The sequence below is a fragment of the Eleutherodactylus coqui genome, chromosome 8 (assembly GCF_035609145.1).
Source record: "Eleutherodactylus coqui strain aEleCoq1 chromosome 8, aEleCoq1.hap1, whole genome shotgun sequence".
Lineage (NCBI taxonomy): Eukaryota > Metazoa > Chordata > Amphibia > Anura > Eleutherodactylidae > Eleutherodactylus > Eleutherodactylus coqui.
In genome coordinates this window covers 1678128-1699497 of record NC_089844.1, presented here as the reverse complement: position 1 = coordinate 1699497, position 21370 = coordinate 1678128, and the positions used below count along the sequence as shown (strand labels likewise).

Below are 21370 nucleotides of genomic sequence, written 5' to 3'. Positions count from 1 at the left end.
CGAGTGCCGCGTGGTGTTCGTCTCGAGTAACGAGCATCTCGAGTACCCTAATGCTCGGACCAGTGTGCTCGCTCATCTCTAATGCTACTGCTCTGGTATAGGATAGGGATGTGAGCAGATATATATGTGTATTGGAACATGGCAGAATTTTTTACTCTATAAATGAAGAAATGTAAAAAATATATAATTGGAGAATCCTTTGTTACACCCGTGTCCCACACTGAGGAGGCGTTCTGTGCAGTGGTCACCGGGACTACATGTAGCCACAAGCTTGCATCAGGATTGTTTCAATTACATTTTTGTAAACATCTTCTGATTCTTTTATATCTGAAGATGGCCTTGTGCTAAATACGAAATAAAGAAGGGAAACCTAAGTGACTACAGCACAGTTCTGTTGTAGAAAGTCAGCCATAAACATTTTCTCAGCAGATGAATTTCCATCCTTAGCAGAATGACAGATAATATCAGGTTTTGAGGTCTGACATAACCTGGTCTTCTAATGTTCGATATAAACAATTTGTCAACTCTGTTTACGTCAGAGATAAATAAGTCTTCCATAAGTAAATATATCAACTGTGGTTTATTAGAAAATGGGGGGAGGGGCAAAAAGAAGCAGAAATGCAATGTATAGGGGAATACAACTGGTAGAGGCCTCCTGTACTCGCCCATCCCACTGAGCTCTTTATATGGTAGATTCACTAATAAACATTCTTCTTGTGTATCTGGTGGGGTTCCTGATCATCACTGAAGAGTATAGAGCGGTCCAGAGGATTACACTTCACATGAAGACATGGACTTGGAGCAATTTCTAATATTTGCTGGTTTAGCACTTCTGTTCTGGAAATCTGATTATCAAATAACGGCACAAGCTCCACATGAAGGTAATGTTCCCTGTATGATATTCTTACCAATTCAGTGTCTTACGTGATCTTTAGTCCAGATTCCTTGGTATTCCCCTACACATATTTTACTTTACACAATTAGTATATATTCATATGCATCAAGTTCAAATAGTAAATATTTGCAACTTTTTACCCTTCCTTTTATGGCCACAATACTGTTACTTCAAGCTTCTACTGAACTGATTTAACTGAATTTCCCTTTAGACCAGTTTCATGCAAGTGTAGTATGGCAAATGTATACAGCCGTAATACTGATGAGCGTCCGGCCCTACAGCTGGTCTACGGACCCGAACTCAGAGAATCATAGATTCCTGTGATGTTTTGAGTTTGAGTCAATAGTCCTCCAGTCGAGGACACACAATGGTCCATATTACAGGCACATGTGAAATTGGCCTGAGTGTATTTTGAATGAAGCAGCATTTTGGCTAGTATTTGGCATCAGTATTCGTAAGATAAAGCCAGGAATGGAGCCTACAGAAAGTATAATGGAAAGATTTGCATCTTTTCAAGTTTTGGACCAACTCCTGGTTTGACTTACAATAACTGACCAAAATGCTGCCGTGTGAACGTGCTCTTATAGTTTGTAGAAAAGGGCTGCATGTTCACTCAGGCTTTAGTACTAAAAATCTAAGGGACATATCCCAAACATTTCTTATTGTAGGTACTTCTAGAGTTTGACCTGAGGAGCCTCTTTAAGCTGGAATCACATGCGTCATTTTTAGGGCAATTTTTTGAGCTAAAGACAGGAATGGGTTCAAAAGGGAGAAGTTTCAGTCGTTTCTTTCTACTCTTCTTTTTTCGATCCACCTTTCACTTAGACTCAAAGAATTGCGACAAAAGCTACATGTGTGATTCCAGCCTTAATACATTTTGCTCTGTGCAGTAGGAAACATTTTAATTGCCCTCCAGCAGCTACGATGAAAGATAAAAACTGTAGACTTAACCCCTTAACGACCAGCCCATAGCCTTTTTACGTCCTCCCGAAGTGGGCTTTATTTTCTGAGGACGTAAAAACATGTGTCCTGCAGAGAATAAAGCCCCTCGGGCTGTGGACGTGACAGCTCCATGCTGTCGGTGTCCGCAGGTAGCTGACAGCATGGAGCTGTCATCCCGGGCTGCTCGGAGCCCCCCCCCCCCGGCATTGCGATCGGCGCTATGCAATGAAAAGCGCCGATCGCAAAAAAGTAAATAAAAGTGCAATAAAAGTTAAAGATTCAGCTGCTCTGATTGATCGGATCCATCGGAGCAGCTGAAATTACTCACCGAGGTCCGCCGCACGACTCCCCGCTGTCCCGATGCTCCGGGCGCTGTAGCCGGCTTGGTGGTGCGGGAGACTTAAAATCTCCTGGCTCCCGGCTCCTGTAGGTAGTCGGGAGGCAGGAGATGTCAGCGGGGACCACGTTGAGCGGTCCCCGGTACCGCGATCGCCGTTATACAATGGATAACGACGATCGCGGAAAAGTGAAAAAAAAGTGTAAAAAAAAGAAAATACTCACCTCAGGTCCGCCGATGTCCTCCGGCCGGTGTCGGGACCCCCCGCTGGCTTCCGTGATGTGCCGATGCGGCGCGCATGCGCAGAAGCCGGCGAGCCCGGCAAATTCAAAATCTCCCTGTCACAGATAGCCGAGTGCAGGGAGATATGACTGGGGACCGCTGTATGTGGTTTCCAGTCATATGATCACCGTTATCCATCAGATAACAGTGATCATATAAAATTAAAAAGTAAAAAAAAAAAAAAAAAAAGTTAAAAGTAAAAAAAAGTTTAAAAAGTTAAAGTTTCATCTCCCCTTATGGATCGTATCCGTAAGGGGGGATGAAATTACGTACCCAAGGTCCCGGATTTGTTCCCTGGTGGGATGTTGATCCGCGGATCTTACCCCAGCTTCGGCGCATGCGCCCATCAGCATGATGGCGGACGCATGCGCAAAAGTGAAATATTGCCCAAGAAATATAAAATCTCCCTGCTGCTGGCTACAAAAGGTAGCCAAGAGCCTGGAGATGTCACGGGGAGCCGCGGTATGCGGTTACCGGTCACGTGATCGCCGTTATCCAATGCATAATGGCGATCACGTAAAAGTTCTTTAAAAAGTGGCAGTTTCATTTCCCCTCACCGATGCGATCGGTTGGGGGAGATGAAACATCTTCCCGGAGGCTTCCGCATTTGAATCCAGATGCGATTATCCTCCATGGACCCTTCCGGCTGCTGCGCATGCGCCCGCCGGCAAAATGCCGGACACATTCGCAGGAGCCGGGAAGCCCAGGAAATTTTAAATCTCCTTGCTCCCAGCGACCAATGGTCACTGAGTGCTTGAAGCAGTGACCGGCGGCCTCGTTGAGCGGTCCTCGGTCACGTGATAAAGTAGCGATCTAACATTAGGCCGGTCACACATGACCGGAGAGGAATTACGGGTTCTGCATGCGCTTGATCAGCGGTAATCACGGATCAATCGCATGCATTGGATTACACAATTGCCCCCAATTAGCGGGTCGGAATTACGTAATCCACTCGTAGAAACAGAACACAGCATGCTATATTTTACCACGAATGTCTGCGACCTAGAGCCCTTTGTGCTCTATGACCACGGATATACCCGCAGCCCATATGCAAACACATTGTGTACGGGCTGCGGGTACCCGGGTCATCTCTAAGCGACGGCACGGGAAATGCAAACAAAAAAACCACCTGTGTGAGTAGGCAGTTATGCGCAGTACATTACGCAACCGTACGCAGGCTCACAGTCGGGCTCACAGCTGGAATCCGCTGCAGGCCTCCGCAAGTGGATTCCGCCTACGGCTATGTGAGCCCGGCGTTATTCAGACCGCTACCAGTAATCCGTAATTTACAAGAAGCCCCGGGAACGTTCGTCTTCCTGCAGTTCCAAGAGCAGCTTGTTGAGCGCCTTCTCTGTGAGACCGCTGCACCGCAGCAAGATTACAAAGCCTCACAGCGCCACTTTCTACACCCCATCCCCGCTGCTGAGGTTACGAAATACCCCCCAAAATACATGAGAGAAGGGGGGGGATACCCGGTTTTCTTGCCCCATGAGCCCAACCCAACTAGCCTCCGTAATTACCCCTGTCTTCGGACATAAAACGCAGTTTATATTATTACCTTTATCTAATATTTAGGGAATGCCAAAAAATGGGGATGGCGGGGGGAGTGGGAGGATTATTTTTAGGAAGTCAAATTTTTTTCCGTATAAGTGGGCAATGGGGCCTGGAATTTATTCAGTTCTGCCCTGAAATCCAGCGGGCATTCCCTCTATTATGGGCCTAGGCATGTGTCTTGTAAGTAGATTAGGGCCACAATGGGTATGTTTCTGAACACAGGACAAACAGGGGTATCCATTTTGGGGTGAAAGTCTTCATTCCTATGTACACTGTACAAAAAAAACAGTTTTTAAATTGACAAAATTGACAAACAAATGAAAATCGTAATTTTTTCCTTTTGCTTTGCTTAGATTCATTCAAATACTTTGGGGTCAAAATATGCAGTACACCCCTAGATGGATTTGTTAAGGGGTCTAGTTTTTAAAATGGGGTCATTTGTGGGGGTTCTCTATCGTTTTGGACGCCCAATGGCTCTACAAGTGGGCAATGGGGACTAGAATTTATTCCGTTGTACCCTGAAATCCAACGGGTGCTTCTTCCATTATAGGTCTAGCTATGTTTCCTTTAAGTAGATTAGGGCCACAATGGGTATGTTTCTGAACACGGGACAAATGGGGGTATCCATTTTGGGGTGAACGTCTTCATTCCTATGTACAATTTCCAAAAAAAACAGTTTTTAAATTGACACAATTGCCAAAAAAATGAAAATCATAATTTTTTCCTTCGGCTTGGCTTAAATTCATTCAAAAACTGTGAAATCAAAAAAGTCATCGTATCCCTAGATAAATTCGTTAAGGGGTCTACTTTTCAAAATGGGGTAACTTGTGGGCGTTCTCCATCGTTTTGGTCACTCAAGGGCTCTACAAGTGGGCAATGGGGACTAAATCTCCTTCAAGCAAAATTTCTGTTCCGAAAGCCACCAGTTGATCCTTTCATTTTGGGCCCCATTGTGCATCCAGACATATGATTAGGGCCACAATGGGTATGTTTCTGAGCACGGGAGAAACAGGGGTATCCATTTTGTGGTGCAAGTCTTTATTCATATATGTGCTGTACAAAAAAACTGCTTTTAAAATGACAGAATTACAAAAAAAAATGAAAATCGTAATTGTTTTCCTTCGGCTTGGCTTAGATTCATTCAAAAACTGTGAAGTCAGAAAAGTCATCGTACCCCTAGATAAATTCGTTAAGGGGTCTACTTTTCAAAATGGGGTCACTTGTGGGTGTTCTCCATAGTTTTGGTCACTCAATGGCTCTACAAGTGGGCAATGGGGCCTAAATCTCCTTCAAGCATAATTTCTGTTCCGAAAGCCACCGGTTGCTCCTTTCATTTTGGGCCCCATTGTGCATCCAAATGTAAGATTAGGGCCACAATGGGTATGTTTCTGAGCACGGGACAAACAGGGGTATCCATTCTGGGGTGCAAATCCTAATTTTCATGTGTACTATAGAAAAAAGTCCTGTCTTTAAAATGACATATTTGCAAAAATATGAAATTTTTGTTTTTCTCTTCTAAATTGCATTGACTGAAAAAAAAAAACTGTGGGGTTAAAATACTCATGACACCCCTCAGTGAATACGTTAAGGGGTGTAGTTTTTAAAATGGGGTCACTTGTGGGGGTATCTATCATTTTGACTCCTATGAGTCTTTCCAATCTTGGATTGGTGTAGGAAAACAAAGTGTTCCTCAAAATGCTGAAAAGTAATGTTACATTTGTACGTCTCCTAAATGGTTAAAAACAAACGAAAGTTTTTCCAATGTGCACCCAAACTAAAGTAAACGGATGGAAATATAAATCTTAGCAAAAATTTCTATATTATGTTTGCACATATTTGAGATATTGCAGTTGGAAATGTGAAAAAATGACGATTTTTTCAAAATGTTCCCAATTTTGGCGCTTTTAATAAATAAACACAAATTCTATCGGTCTTTTTTTTCCACCTAAATGAAGTACAATGTGTGGCGAAAAAACAATGTCAGAATCGCTTGGATATGCAAAACCTTTCTGGTCTTTTTCCATGCTAAGGTGACACGTGTCAGATTTGCAAAATTTGGCCTGGTCATTAAGGTGCAAACAGGCTTGGTCACTAAGGGGTTAATTACAAAACATGATGTGCACATCCCAAAAAATCCAGAACTCACACATTACAAACTGTACTTGGGTTTTTAATTGTAGCTAATTACAGTGCTGGACGTATGGGGACATACTTTCTACTACACAATGGTGAGCTAATTTCTTTGTATTTTGTGTATATCATATCGGATGTGTTACTGCGAGGTGCAGAGGGTTCAGATGTGAAGTCATGTAGTGATGTAGATGTTTACTTTATGTAACAGTGATTAGTTTTTTACAATACATTATACTTGTTTTGTTATATATAGTTGTGCCATACTGTATATACAGATGTGTCATCATGGCCTTAACTCAACATATCCCAAGATGTGTGGTGTGAGATAAAAAAAAAACTATATGTCTGACGAATACCTCCGGCAGATGCCATCTGTCAACGATCCTTCACTATTGGATCCATGTTTAATATAGACTTTTTATTGGATGAAGTGATGAAATGGCATTTTTTTGGTATACTATAAAGTTGAAGCCTTTAACAAAATGTGAACAATTCACAGAACAGACTAACAAACCGGCCGTATCAGAGATCCTGGGTGCTTGATTTACATCTATTGAGGTGGTTGAGGGTCTCTCCTTCCCCTTTAAAAATAGTGGGAAATGGGTTGGCCCTTCTGCGCCCACGATGGCGAGATGGAAAACGCCCACGGGTACATCTAGTGTGTTGCATTCCTCTATGGTTTTTGTAACCTTCATTCTCGGATTGATCATAGTCCGAGGAGCTCAACTTCGTTTCTGAGCGGATTTTAGATTCTGTAATTTGGCTAGCATACGCGCGGTTCTTTCTAAACTCCTGCAGATCGCGATTGAATTGTACATGTTTTCTCTCTTTTATTTAAGAGATATATCTTTCTAGATTCTGATGTTAATGTTTTTCTTTCTCTGAGTATTCGGAGTCAGTAGAGAACGTTTTGGCCTGCTCTATGAGCTCTTCCAGTTTTTTTTGATTAGTTACTGTCGATTTTTCTTCCTCAATCAAAAATGTTATTAAACTGAGGGAGGCTCTAGTTGATTCATTCTCCCATATTTTGAGGAATTCAGGTGTGCGAAGGCATTTAGCTGGTAAAATTGGATTGCAGAGACCCCTCGGGATCATTTTTAACTCCTCGTATTTTTGGAGTCCTTGGATCTCCCACCAATTTCTGGTGTATTCTCGGTAGCATTAAGTGAGGTCCTTGAAACATTTATGGATAGATACGTTCTGTGTTTATGCATTAAATTCTCCCTCAGAGAACACCGAGTTGGCAACTTGGAGCTAGTTTGTGTGATTTCACGATATTCCACACACGCTCTCTCATAAGGGTCTCCATATCATTTATGACATTGAGTCTCTGTCTGTCAGTCTATTTTCTATATTTTAACGAATACTAATAAAATGTAGTTTTAATTTAGTTAGTCTGTTCTGTGAATTGTTCAGTCTTCTCTACAGACTATACACCCGCCTCTGTGACTTCTTTAACAAAATGTAAGCCAAGTGTGCTGCATGAAGGATGGAAAGTGGAGACAGAACCGGCATTGGACCGCCAAACATACAGCAGTTTGAAAGATGCCTTATCCAACTGATGGACGCGCATGTTCCTCCATACAATAACCACCTTGTGGAAGCATTTGTCTAAGCTGCTCAACCATAAATTCAGTCCATTGTGCTAAAAAAATTTATCTTTCTCATATAGGTATTTAGCCTAATAAGGTGCAGAGGTTTTTTTTCATGAAATTGCACACTGTATTGCAGAAATATAATGAAGTGTGGCAGCATAAATGGTGCAAAAACAGTCTTTATATTAGAAGAGCAATCCTTGGGGTCGTTGGTTCATAACCCCGTAGTTGGATATGCATATGACCGTGAAGTAACACCCCCCCCCCCTTTTTGTTGGGATTAAATGTGTGCTGCTGGAAAATTTGCAAATTTGCACACTGTATTGCACATTTTCTATGGAGCCCTTGGTGTGCAAATATGCAGGAAAAAAGGTCCTAGCTTTCTCTGTGCGCAAAATTGAAAATGAGAGCAAACCTACTAAAATCAATTATTCTCTGCATATTGCACAGGTAAATTTTGAACGCGCAAATATGTGCTTAAATGCGGTTGTCTGAAGGAGCTCCAACTAACAGATTTCTGCTGCAGCTTAAACATAACATCATGAGAGACCACTAGCTATGTTCATCAATATGAAAAGACTGCCGCTTACACATGGTACATGTGTGACTACTATCCCACCAGCTCATAAATGATTGACTGCTTCAGGATTTCTAATAGGCATCGAATCCTTCTTACGGAAGCTTTATTCTGATATATATTTGAAAGAAATCGGATCCTCTAGTGACTTGTAACGCTATTTACGCAATATACATCTGTGTGAGAGTGATCTAAGTAGTGATCACTGTGTAACTTCTTATACATCTAGAATATAATAAATGGCACCTACCCCTTATACATAGAAGGGTTTCTGTGTGTTATAATAGTCTCTGGCAGATATAACACGGTCATTCAGCTCCCTCAAACACAGGGTTTACTGAAATACATCTGCAGGGAAGTCCTAGATGGCAAGCTGAGAAGTCTCTGATATTTAAATTCATTTCAACTGTATTATAAAGAATAAGTCAACAAATAGGGATATATATATATATAGACAGGCCTAGATGAAATACACCAAAGGGTTCTAAGGGAGCTATGTAAAAAGACCAGGGGGGTAATAGTTAACTGTAAACTTAACTGTAGCAATCAATGTCAAGCAGCTTCTGCAAAAGGAAATAAAGTATTTGGGGGGGGGGGGGGGGTGTGCATTAAAAGAGGCATAGGAGCGTGGGACAAGAACATTATCCTCCCACTATATAAGGCACTTGTCACGCTTCACATGAAATACTGTTCTGGTCACTGGTGCTCAGGAAACTGAATGGTTTGAGAGGTCTGCCAATACCTTTGCTACAGAAATGTTACTGGGGTCTGCCTATACCTTTGCCACAAAAATGTTACAGGGGTCTGCCTATACTTCTGCTACAGAAATGTTACAGGGGTCCCCCTATACCTTTGCTACAGAAATGTTACTGGGGTCTGCCAATAGCTTTGCTACAGAAATGTTACAGCGGTCTGCCTATACGTTTACTACAGGAATGTTATGGAGGTCTGCCTAAGCAGTTTCTACTAAATAGTTTGAGGGGTTTGCCTATACTTTTGCTACAGAACTACCCTGTTTCCCTGAAAATAAGACATAGCATGATTTTCCAGAATTTTTGAGGATGCAAAATGATTTTTCAGGCTTTTTGGGGTTGCTTGAAATATAAGCCCTACTCCAAAATTCAGCCCTGCTAACAGTTAATTTAAAAAGTATATTTAAATAGTGTCCAGTCAGCTATACATGTAAAAAAGTTAAACCTTTTTGAACAGAAATTAATATAAGACACTGTCTTATTTTGGGGGAAACACGGTATTACTGGGGTACGCCTATGCAGTTTCTACTGAATGGTTTGAGGGGTTCACCTATACTTTTGCTACCGAAATGTTACAGGGGCTTGCCTATACTCTTGGTACACCAATGTTTCAGGGGTTCATCTACACTCTTGCTACAAAAATGTTACTGGGGTCTGCCTATACTTTACTACAGGAATGTTACTAGGGTCTGCCTATACTTTTACTACAGAAATGTTACAGGGGTCTGCCTATACCTTTCCTACAGAAATGTCACTGGGGTCTGTCTATACTTTTACTACAGAAATGTTACTGGGTTCTGCCTATACCTTTGCTACAGAAATGTTACTGAGGTCTGCCTTTACCTTTGCTACAGAAATGTTACTGGGGTCTGCCTATACTTCTGCTACAGAAATGTTACTGGGGTCTGCCTATACCTTTCCTACAGAAATGTTACAGGGGCCTGCCTATACTTCTGCTACAGAAATGTTACAGGGGTCTGTCTATAGTGTTACTACAGAAATGTTACTGGGGTCTGCCTATACTTTTACTACAGAAATGTTACTGGGTTCTGCCTATACCTTTGCTACAGAAATGTTACTGAGGTCTGCCTATACTCTTGGTACACCAATGTTTCAAGGGTTTGCCTACGCAGTTTCTACTGAATGGCTTGTTGGTTTGACCTACACTTTTGCTACAGAAATGTTGGTTGGGTCCGCCTATACTTTAGTTACAGAAATGTTACTGGGGTCTGCCTATACTTTTACTACAGAAATGTTACAGGGGTCTGCCTATACTTTTCCTACAGAAATGTTACAGGGGTCTGCCTATACTTTTACTACAGAAATGTTACAGGGGTCTGCCTATACCTTTCCTACAGAAATGTCACTGGGGTCTGTCTATACTTTTACTACAGAAATGTTACTGGGTTCTGCCTATACCTTTGCTACAGAAATGTTACTGAGGTCTGCCTATACTCTTGGTACACCAATGTTTCAAGGGTTTGCCTATGCAGTTTCTACTAAATGGCTTGTTGGTTTGACCTACACTTTTGCTACAGAAATGTTGGTTGGGTCCGCCTATACTTTAGTTACAGAAATGTTACTGGGGTCTGCCTAAACTTTAGTTACAGAAATGTTCCTAGGTTCCGCCTTTACTCTTGCTACACCAATGTTTCAGGGTTCACCTACACTCTTGCTACAGAAATGTTACAGGTGTCTGACTATACTTTTGCTACAGAACTATTGCTGGGGTACACCTATGCAGTTTCTCCTGAATGGTTTGAGGGTTTCGCCTACACTTTTGCTACAGAAATGTTACTTGGGTCTTCCTATACTTTTGCTACAGAAATGTTACAGGTGTCCGCCTATGCAGTTTCTACAGAATGGTTTGAGGGGTTCGCCTATACTTTTGCTACGGAAATGTTACTGGGGTCTGCCTATACCTTTCCTACAGAAATGATACTGGGGTCCACCTATACTCCTGCTTCACCAATGTTTCAGGGGTTCACCTGCATTCTTGCTACAAAGATCTTACACGGGTCTGCCTTTACTTTTGCTACAGAACTATTACTGGGGTCCGCCTACACAGTCTCTACTGAATGGTTTGAGGGGTTCACCTAAACTTTTGATACAGAAAAGTTTCTGGGATCTGCCTTTACTCTTGCAACAGAAATGTTACTATGGTTACGCCTAAGCAGTTTTGCTATAGAAATGTTACTGGGGTCTGCCTATACTTTTGCTACAGAAATGTTATGGGGGTCCGCCTATGCAGTTTCTACTGAATGGTTGGAGGGGTTTGCCTATACTTTTGCTACAGAAATGTTACTGCGGCCCGCCTATACTTTTGGTACACCAATTTTTTAGCGGTTCGCCTAAACTTATGCTACAGAAATGTTACTGGGGTACGCCTATGCAGTTTCTACAGAATGGTTAGTTAGGTTCAACTATACTTCTGCTACAGGAATGTTACAGAGGTCTGCCTATACTTCTGCTAAAGGAATGTTACTGGGGTCTGCCTATGCACTTTCTACTGAATGGCTTGAGGGGTTGATCTATACTTTAGTTACAGAAATGTTACTGGGGTCCGCCTATACTTTTGCTACAGAACTATTACTGGGGTCCGCCTATGCAGTTTCTACTGAATGGTTTGAGGGTTCTGCCTATACTTTTGCTACAGAAATGTTACAGGGGTCTGCCTATACTTCTGCTACAGGAATGTTACTGGGTTCTGCCTATACTTTTGCTACAGAAATGTTACAGGGGTCTGCTTATACTTCTGCTACAGGAATGTTACTGGGTTCTGCCTATACTTCTGCTACAGAAATGTTACTGGGGTCTGCCTATACCTTTTCTAATTAATGGTTTGAGGCGTCCACCTATACTCTTGCTACAGAAATGGTACTGGGGTCCGTATATACTCTTGCTACAGAAATGTTACAGGGGTCTGCCTATGCAGTTTCTATTTAAAGTTTTTTAGGGGTTCGCCTATAGTTTTGCTACAAAAATGTTATTGGGGTCCGCCATATTCTTGGTACACCAATGTTTCACGGGTTCGCCTATACTCTTGCTATAGAAATGTTACTGGGTTCTGCCTTTACTCTTCCTATAGAAATGTTACTGGGGTCTGCCCATACTTTTGCTATAGAAATGTCACTAGTGTTTGCCTATCCTCCTGCTACAGAAATGTTACAGGGGTCTGCCTATGCCGTTTCTATTTAATGGTTTGAGGGGTTCACCTATATTTTTTCTACAGAAATGTTACTGGGGTCTGCCTATACTTTTGCTACAGAAATGTTACTGGTGTCCGCCTATGCAGTTTCTACTGAAATGGTTTGAGGGGTTTGCCTATACGTTTGCTGCAGAAATGTTACTGGGGTCTGCCAATACTCCTGCTTTAAAAAACTGTATTGGGGTCTGCCTATAATTTTGCTACAGAAATGTTACTGGGGTCTGCCTATACTCTTGCTATAGAAATGTTACTGGGGTCCGCCTATACTTTTGCTATAGAAATGTTACTTGTGTCCGCCTAAACTTTTGCTACAGAAATGTTACAGGGGTCTGCCTATAATTTTGCCACAGAAATGTTACTGGGGTCTGACTATGCAGTTTCTACTGAATGGTTTGAGGGGTTTGCCTATACTTTTGCTGCAGAAATGTTACTGGGGTCCGCCTATACTCTTGCTTTAAAAATCGGTATTGGGGTCCGCCTATAATCTTGCTACAGAAATGTTACTGGGGTCTACCTATGCTGTTGGTGCACAAAGACTTCCTATTGCGATGTTTTACCTATCTGGCACAAATGCACTGACTGACTTGGGCAGAAATGTGGGCCAAGGCTGGAGTCCTTGGTGGGGTGAAACTCTGCCATGTTTGGATGCTCTGATTTCTTCTTGTGTAATACCATCTTTGTGCTCCCACAGCATAGGGGAGCCCAAGGAACTCAAACACTTCCCATTGTGGTGTTTTAGCTATCTGACACCTACACTGAATGAATTGTGTGGGGACACATGGATTTCTCATTGCTATGTAACTCGCGGCACCTTGGGTCACACAAGGTGGAGGCTGGGACCGAGCCTGAACCTGTGCCCGTTCCTGTGCTTCTGACACAGAGTATTGCTGCATTGTGCAGATGTGTAGAAGTGCTGGCACCTGAGTCCCCTTAATGCCCACATTTGCGGCTCCTGACAATTTTGTGACGGAGGGGGCACGGGATTAGAATGATGATCGTACGTCAATTTATCATCAATTCTCAACAGCATTGTGAGCTATCGCCCATACTTTCAAAGAGGGTCGTTGCCTGGCCCTGCCAACCCTCTGCAGTGTGTGCCTCCGGTTCCTGCTAATCCAGTACGCACTTATAAATAGACATGAGGGTGGTGTGGCTATCAAGCGAGCATGTGGCATGAGGGCAGCTGAACGCTGCACAGGGAAACCTTTGTGTGCTGTGGATGCAAAGTTGTGCGGGGGTGGGTGGGGGGTGGGGTGCACAGCAATGCCAGCATGTAACCCAGGAGAAGAGGCAGCAATGTCACTAGTAGGCAGTGATTGTCCTTGGTTGCAGGTAGTGTGGTGCTTGGCTAAGATGTGCCAGCGCGTGTGCCTTGCTAATGATGGTTTGTCTGAAGTAAATTGTTAGGAGGGTGATGCCACATTTTGGCTTAATAGTGGGACCTGGCAGCCTCAGATGCAGCCATGCATGCTGCCCCCCTGCCCTTCCCTATCCGTTTCTGTGGTGTTTCCATGACTTTCTGATGTTTTCTGGTGTTTGACAAGTCATAACCTATGCGGAGCATCGGTCCCATACAAAAATGCTCGAGTCGCCCATGGACTTCAATGAGGTTTGTTACTCGAAACGAGCTCTTGAGCATTACGAAAAGTTCGACTTGAGCAACGAGCACCCGAGCATTTTTTTTTTCCCAAAGTATTTTTTATTAAACACTTTCAAAGCATACATGGTGTTACACTCTTACATTTTGGCAAGTGGTTACAGAAGAAGAAACATATGTTATTAGCTACATTGTAACAGTTTTGTGTATTAATCTAGGAAACGACAGTTGGGTGCTGAAGGTATGCAATATTGATATTTCAGCATGTATATAATGAGTGTTTGCAACAACTTTGTATAATATATAACTGAACATATATTGTTGAATGACATTTTAACAATTACACCGCTTGTTTCAGTAGTAAGATTTGAAGTAGTAAGAGGTTGCCGTAAATATAAGTTGTTAAATCTGATAAGAACACTAATATTTTCTTTAAAACACATTTTTTAACTCAAATTGCTGCCAATACTTCCAAACATAATTAAATTTGTGTAGACAGTTGTTATTTTTTGCATATAGTTTTTCATAGCAATGATGATCTGCTATCATGTCCAGTAGATCTTTGAGGATGGGGGGGGGGGGGCACACCACTCTCCATTTTTTCGCTATGATGTTTTTTGCGGCTAGGAGAAAGTGGCAAATCCATTTCCTTTTCTTTCCAGGGATATATTCACAGTATAGGAGAAGAAGGGCTAATGGTGGGGAGTGTGATAACCTTACTCCCGTGATGGATTGTATAAAGTTTAATACTTCTCTCCAAAACAGTAGAATTTTAGGGCACTCCCAAAATAAGTGGTAGAGTGAACCCTCGCCGCCACACTCTCCCCAGCAATCTCTGTTAACATTTGGGAAACATTTAGCTAATTTTGTAGGTGTATAGTACCATCTAGATAGGACTTTGTGATGCGTTTGTAATTAGCTGGCTGAGAGGGTGGTTTTGTTTGCCCAATCAAAGGGCTACAACCGTTGCGAAGGGGGGAAATTTCTTCGTAAATCTCGTTCCCAATTTAACAAATGTATTCTTTTTACATTATTCATATTGCCAGATATGGTATCATATAATAATTTAGTTAGCGAGGTTTGAGAGGTGTTGCATCTATGGAATAGGGATTCCAACTGCTTAGGGAGAGAGCACCTCTCTAGATGGGAGCTGTGAAAAAAAGGAAATCATTTTCATATAGGAATATGCTTCTGTGTTTGGTAGACTAAACTTATTCTGAATTGATCTGAAAGTAAGGAGTTTTCCTTTGTCAAAGAGGTCTGTTACAAGTTTAATCCCTTTTTCGCTCCATTCTTTGGTATTTAAATCTTGAATATAGTAAGAAAGAACTTCTAAAGGGAGTTGTGTTGGTGAATCTCTGGGAATGGATTTATATTTACATGGCAGAGAATTCCAGCAGTGCAGAGTTGTTTTCATTAAAGGAGAGAGATTGTGTGTTAGTAGGGGTGTAGCAATCTTTAGGTATAAGATTCCTAGGATGGAGGCTGTGATAAGAGATCCTAAGGTTCTATTGTGATTTCTTTATTTTTCTATATGTCCCCATGGAGGGAGTTGAGATTCTCTCAGCCATGCGCCAGATTGGTTTATAATAATTGCTTGATAGTATGCTAATAGGTTTGGAACTCCAAGACCCCCTTGTTTCCTGTGTAAATACAGGATTGAAGCGGCTAGTCTAGGTTTTTTCTTATTCCAGATACATTTTAGTAATTGTTTCTGAAAGTTAGAAATTATGTTTTGGAGGATAGGGTAGGATAGTGTGCGGAAACAGTAGAGGATCTTTGGTAGGATCAGCATTTTGTAAAGCGTTATTTTACCAAACCAGGAGAGTTCTTTCTTTTCTAGATCCTCTAATTCTTTTTTGAGTGAATTTAATAATGGGTCTAGATTAGATGATATAATCTTTGTCTTGGACTGGCATATTTTGATCCCTAGGCAAGGTATTTCTGTGTGCCACTGAAAGGGGAACTCTTTTTGGATATCTATTTTTAGTTTCTTCCTACGTTGATTCCCAGTATTTGTGACTTATCTGAGTTCAATTTGTAATAGGAGGCGCCACTAAAATGAGATATTTGTTCGTGTGCACTTCTTAGGGAGTTTAGGGGGTCAGTTAGAGATAGGAGGACATCGTCGGCAAAGAGTCCAATTTTGTGTTGTCTTGAGCTGGTCGGGATTCCTCTAATCTCTGTGGACAGTCTAATTGACTCCGCCAGGGGTTCTATGAACATGACAAATAATAAGGGAGAGAGGGGACACCCTTGACGGGTACCGTTGGTTATGTAAAAGGGGGAAGATAGGGCTCCATCTACCAGTACCCTTGCGGAAGGTTTCGCATAAAGGGCTCGAACCGCATGAAGATAGTTGTCACCTACTCCAAATTTCTGGAGGACAACAAATGCAAACCCCCAGTGGACTCTATCGAACGCCTTCTCTGCATCCAGGGAAAGGAGGAGAGAAGGCGCTCGACTCGAGCCCATAATTTCCACAAGGTTCTGGTTCTTCGTGCACCATCTGCTGCGTTTCTGCCCTTCGTAAACCCCACTTGGTCGCTGTGTATTGTTTCAGGCAAGATCTCTATTAACCTTGATGCTAATATTTTAGAATATATTTTTGTATCAGTATTTAGAAGTGAAATGGGTCTAAAATTCGCTGGAGATGTAGGGGCCTTGCCTGGTTTGGGTAGCGTGATTATTGTGGCTTGTAACATTTCTTCAGGCATTGCACCCTTTGTCATTGACTCGTTAAACGTAGAGGTTAGATGTGGGGATAGAATAGGTGCGAATAATTTATAGTATTCATTGGGCAGGCCGTCTGGCCCAGGAGATTTATGGTTTTTGGATATATTTATTGCTTTGTTTACCTCTATAATAGATATGGGCTTATTTAGAGCTTCTTTTTGTGAGCCCACAGAGGGAAGGGTCACGCTATTTAGAAACCTGTCTATGATTTCCGGGGCAGGTTGAGGGGTGTTTGTGCACTCTTTTAAATTATACAGGTTGGCATAAAAGTTTTTAAATTGTTCTGCAATTTGCTAGGGATGGGAAATTTTTTGTTGTGAGGTCATTTATGCTATTTATGTAGGGAATTTTTGCCTTTATTTGTCTTTTTTTTGCCAATTTGGCCATTAATTTTGTGGGTTTATCTATATTGGAGTAGAAGTTAGCTTTGGAGTATATGAGATTTTTATTGTAGTTGTCTAAAAGCATTTTCCTTAGTTCTCTTCTTACTGGGAGTTGTTTTGAGGATTTTCTTGTTCTGTTTTTTCTTGTTTTTTTAATTTTTTCCAGCAAGGTATTAAGTTTAGCTTGTTCATTTTTTTGTTCTTGTGCTTTCAATTTTATTAGAGCCCCTCTGATCACCGCCTTATAGGCGTTCAGAGAGTGAAATTATTTATATTTGGGCTTTTATTTAAGGCAAAGTACTCTGTCAGAGCTTTTTTGATTTGTTCTTGGGCGCTGGGTGATTTGAGCAGATTTATATTGTTGCGCCATATTTTAGCTGGATTAAAAGGGCGTTAATGTTAAAGTTTATGCAGATGGGGGAGTGGTCAGACCACGTAGTTGTTCCTATAGTGGAATTTGTTATAGAAGTGAGAGTCCATCTGTCCACTATAAATAAGTCGATTCGAGAAAAGGTCTTGTGTCTCGATGAAAAGAAAGTGAATTCCCTTGAGGAGGTATTAAGGCATCTGAAAGTGTCATAAAGACCTTCTCTATGGAGCCAGGGTTGTAAAACTGCGGATGTTCCACTGTCTGCTGTGGAATCTAATTTTTTATCTGGGATGATATTGAAGTCCCCACAGATAATTAATTTGCCTTTTTGGATTTTTTTGACTTTCTTTATTATTCTATTTAAAAAGGATATTTGTGCTCTGTTAGGTGCATAAATGTTAGCTAATGTAATTGGGGTTTCGTTAAGCGTTCCCTTCAAAATAATGTATCTGCCTTTCGGATCACTCCTTTGTTCTTCTACGGAGAAGTGGAGATTCTCCTTAAAGGCTATTAACACTCCCGCATGTTTTTTATTCTGAGCGCTGGCTGAGAAAATTTGGGGAAAATTTTTATTTGTAAATTTAGGTTTAGTGTGTTTTGTGAAGTGGGTTTCTTGTAAGCACAACACGTCTACATTATATGTCTTTGCATCCTTCCAAATCATTGCCCTTTTGAAGGGTGTGTTTGGTCCCTTCACATTTTGTGAGTATATTTTAATGGACATGATATATTTTTAAGGAAAGCTCAATGTTAGGGTTTAGTTTGGCAGCATAAGAAATAAACAAAACAGGATGAATAGAACATATTAAACCAAGTGTAGGTCTTCTATTGAATGAAACATAAGTGGTTGTCTTCCATGGATTTGATGCAAGACCTTTGTAGGAAGTCAGGTTTCATAACCTGGTGTCTTTTGGGGGACAAAAAAGTTTGCCTTGCAGGATAAAGCCCGTTATTTACTCACGTATCCTGGAAACCCAGCTAGTCAGATCGACGATGATTCATTCAGGGTTGAGTTGTTCTCCTCTTGGCGGGGTAGTTGGTAGTGTGCGTCGATTGAAGGAACTTTGGGTTCTTTGAGGCCTAGCAGTTTGTGGATTGTCTGTGAGCGAGATGTCCCATTTTGCTAGAAGTTTTTCTCCGGCTTCTGGGGATGATATGATGTGCATAGCGTTGTTCTTATGAATCATAATTTTTGTTGGGAAACCCCATTTACATGGGATTTTGGCAGATCTCAGAGCTGCAGTCACTTGGGAAAAGGATTTCCGAGCTCGGATTGTGGATTGTGATAGATCTGCATAAAGGCTAATGTTAGTATATGGAGATGGAAGAGGGTGGGATCTCCTTGAGGTCATCATCAATTCTTCTTTTATATGAAAAAAAATGCAGTCTAGCGATCACGTCGCGTGGAATGGAGTTTGGCAAGAAGCTCGGTTTTGCTAGCCTGTGGGCTCTGTCAATTATGGAGTCCTGTTCATTAGAGTTAGGAAGAATGGTCTTTATTAGTTTAGTAAGATAATTTTTTAGGTCTATTTGAGACACGTTCTCATCTATGCCTCTGAATTTAATGTTATTCCTTCTGCTTCTATCCTATAGGTCGGTCAGCTTGTTTTTAATAAGTTCTACCTCTTCCTCTAGTGTGTAATGAGCATCTATCAAATTGTTGTGGGATGCTGTAACTTCGCTCTTTTTGGTTTCAATATGGTCGGTACGGATTTGAAGCTCTTGTATGGAGCTGTTAACTGTGACAGAGAGAGCTTGGATGTCCCTTTGCAAGGATCCATGTAAGGCAAGCATCGTGCTTTTAATGAGGTCCTCCGAAGCTGGGAGGCTCGAGGAAGGGACATTTTTGATCAGGTCTTCATCAAAAGAAAGTTGTTGTTAGCACGGGTTAGATGAGGGAGAAATACGGGGTTTCTGCTTTTCTGGACTTGCAGAAGGAGAGGAAGAGGAGGATTGGGATTGAGAGCTGAACGGCGCCATTTTAGGTGTTTCTGCCGCGTCAATATGGGGCCTTTCGGCACTGTCACCCCATTCTGAGAGAGAGTTTCTGGTGAACCTCCGTGTGGGAGCTCTGGACTGTCTGCCTGTGCCACTGCTTCACTGGAGGAGGTTGCTGAGGGTCGTGGATTCTCCCTGCTTGCTCCGGGGCTCGTGTGCGGAGAGACGCCATCTTTACTGACAGGCTGTGCTTGTGCTGAGCCACGGGAGGAGAAGAAGTCTGACACTTTGTGGAGCAGAGTCTTTATGTTCCTCCTTTTCGGCATGTTGTTCCTTGAGGTATGGGGTGCTTCTCTGTTCAGTCTGGCAAAGCTGGGATTGCTTTATGTCACTTTCAAAGGGCTTTGAAGAGCGGAGCTTGGCTCTACACGTCCGTCTCCATCTGCATCAGGCCCCCCCCCCGAGCACCCCAGCATCCGAGCATTTTGATGCTCGGTCATCTCTAGTTTAGGCCCACTTACTAGAACCCGGGATAGGGAATCTACAGAGCTCAGTATGTAAACTCAATGAAGATTTTCATATTTCTCCGAGTTTAGGAACTCCAACCAATAGTGCCACATTTTTGCAAACTTTCCCCAAGTGTCTTTGAAAGAAGCTGTAAGGTCTTTACTGTACTTTTTGCGCTGTTGAGGACTGTTCACATTGGTGCAATGATTTAGAAGGCTATCCAGCTTAATTGGTTCCAGCTGTGTTTATCTTCCTGCAAAATTGTGCTGTGGATATGGTGTTTATATGGTGTGGACAGGTAAATGGGAAGGTGCTGGGTGGGATGTAGACTATTCAGTCCAGGGCTTTCTTGTGGGTCCCAATAAAAACACAGAGCTTATTACTGGGACAAAAAAGACTACAAGGCCATGCAGTAAGGGCTCATTCACACAAGCAATTGCGATATCGCTGCGAGAAAACCTCTACAATATCACGTTTTGCTCAGATGTCTCAAAAATGCTTTTTCTTGCAAAAACAATGCTGCTTGTGATTTTCTCATGATAGACAATAGGAGTTTCTAGTGTTAAAAACGCATTGCATCACACGTAAATATCAAGTTTGTGCATTGTAATGCGATAAAACGAAGTCTCCATAGGAAAACATGGACAATAAAAAAACACGCAGAAAGATAGGACATGCTGCGATTTACAAATTTTGCAACATCTGATGAGTGCATACATCTCAGATGTAAATGAAACCATTGATATGGGTTTCATAATTCTGTATTTTCACTCATTCTCGTATTACTCAAAAATCCACTATTTTCTCGCAAGTGTGAAGGCGCCCTCAGGGTTAGAGCCTGGAAGTGTGTGCAACTTTTTGGGTTCCTGATCAACGTTTGCTGCAAACCGGCCTTGGGTGAGAAGAACCTAAAGTATAGCTGGCACCTTGCCAGTTTACAGTTTATTTTGTGTTCCGTTTTACACTAAGGTCAAGGGTCACCAGTGGCTGCTGTTTCCTTGGGTTACCTTGTATTATGCTGGAAGTAAGAAAAAATAAAAGTAACTTAAACTTTGATCTGGTGTAAGTGAGCCTATGTGATGTTGTCGGGCCCCACCCACTACGTAGACATTGCTACAATGGATAAAAATATTCTCGAAGTTCTGTACTATTTGAGACTATTGTATAAAGACATTTTCAACAGAATTTGAGCGTGTGCTGCAGTTTCGGCGGGCCCATTCATGCATGACAGAATATTCTATAACAGTATTGTAGAATATGCCTTCCTGTGGATAACTGTATTGGCCCAGAATTTGCGGTCCCCTCCAGCACTTTAGAATGCATGTTATATGTATGTCTTGTGTCATTGTCTTGAGTGTTGTATGAGTCAGTTTTATGTGTATTAACACTTCTAGGCACGAAAGGGTTAATGTTTGGTAATGTATGGAAAGTGTATTGTATTTGTCTAGTTATGTATAGGTCTGTGTGTAGGTGAAGGAGTAGTGGATCAGGCATCAAGAGACGAGGTTGTGAGTTGGAGTTGGTCGAATGATGGAGATGGAGGAGAAATGGGCTGGTGCTCCTG

General features: G+C 41.9%; 1 protein-coding gene across 1 annotated transcript in view; it reads left to right on the top strand.

The window, feature by feature from the left end:
* Window positions 1–729: 729 nt before the first annotated feature.
* Window positions 730–21370, top strand: part of LOC136577418 (CD5 antigen-like) — a 153342-nt gene continuing 132701 nt past the window's right edge. Inside the window, exon 1 of the mRNA XM_066577314.1 lies at window positions 730–881. Within this exon, the coding sequence (XP_066433411.1) occupies window positions 791–881 (91 nt within the window). The 5' untranslated portion in view covers window positions 730–790. The remainder of the gene's footprint in view (window positions 882–21370) is intronic.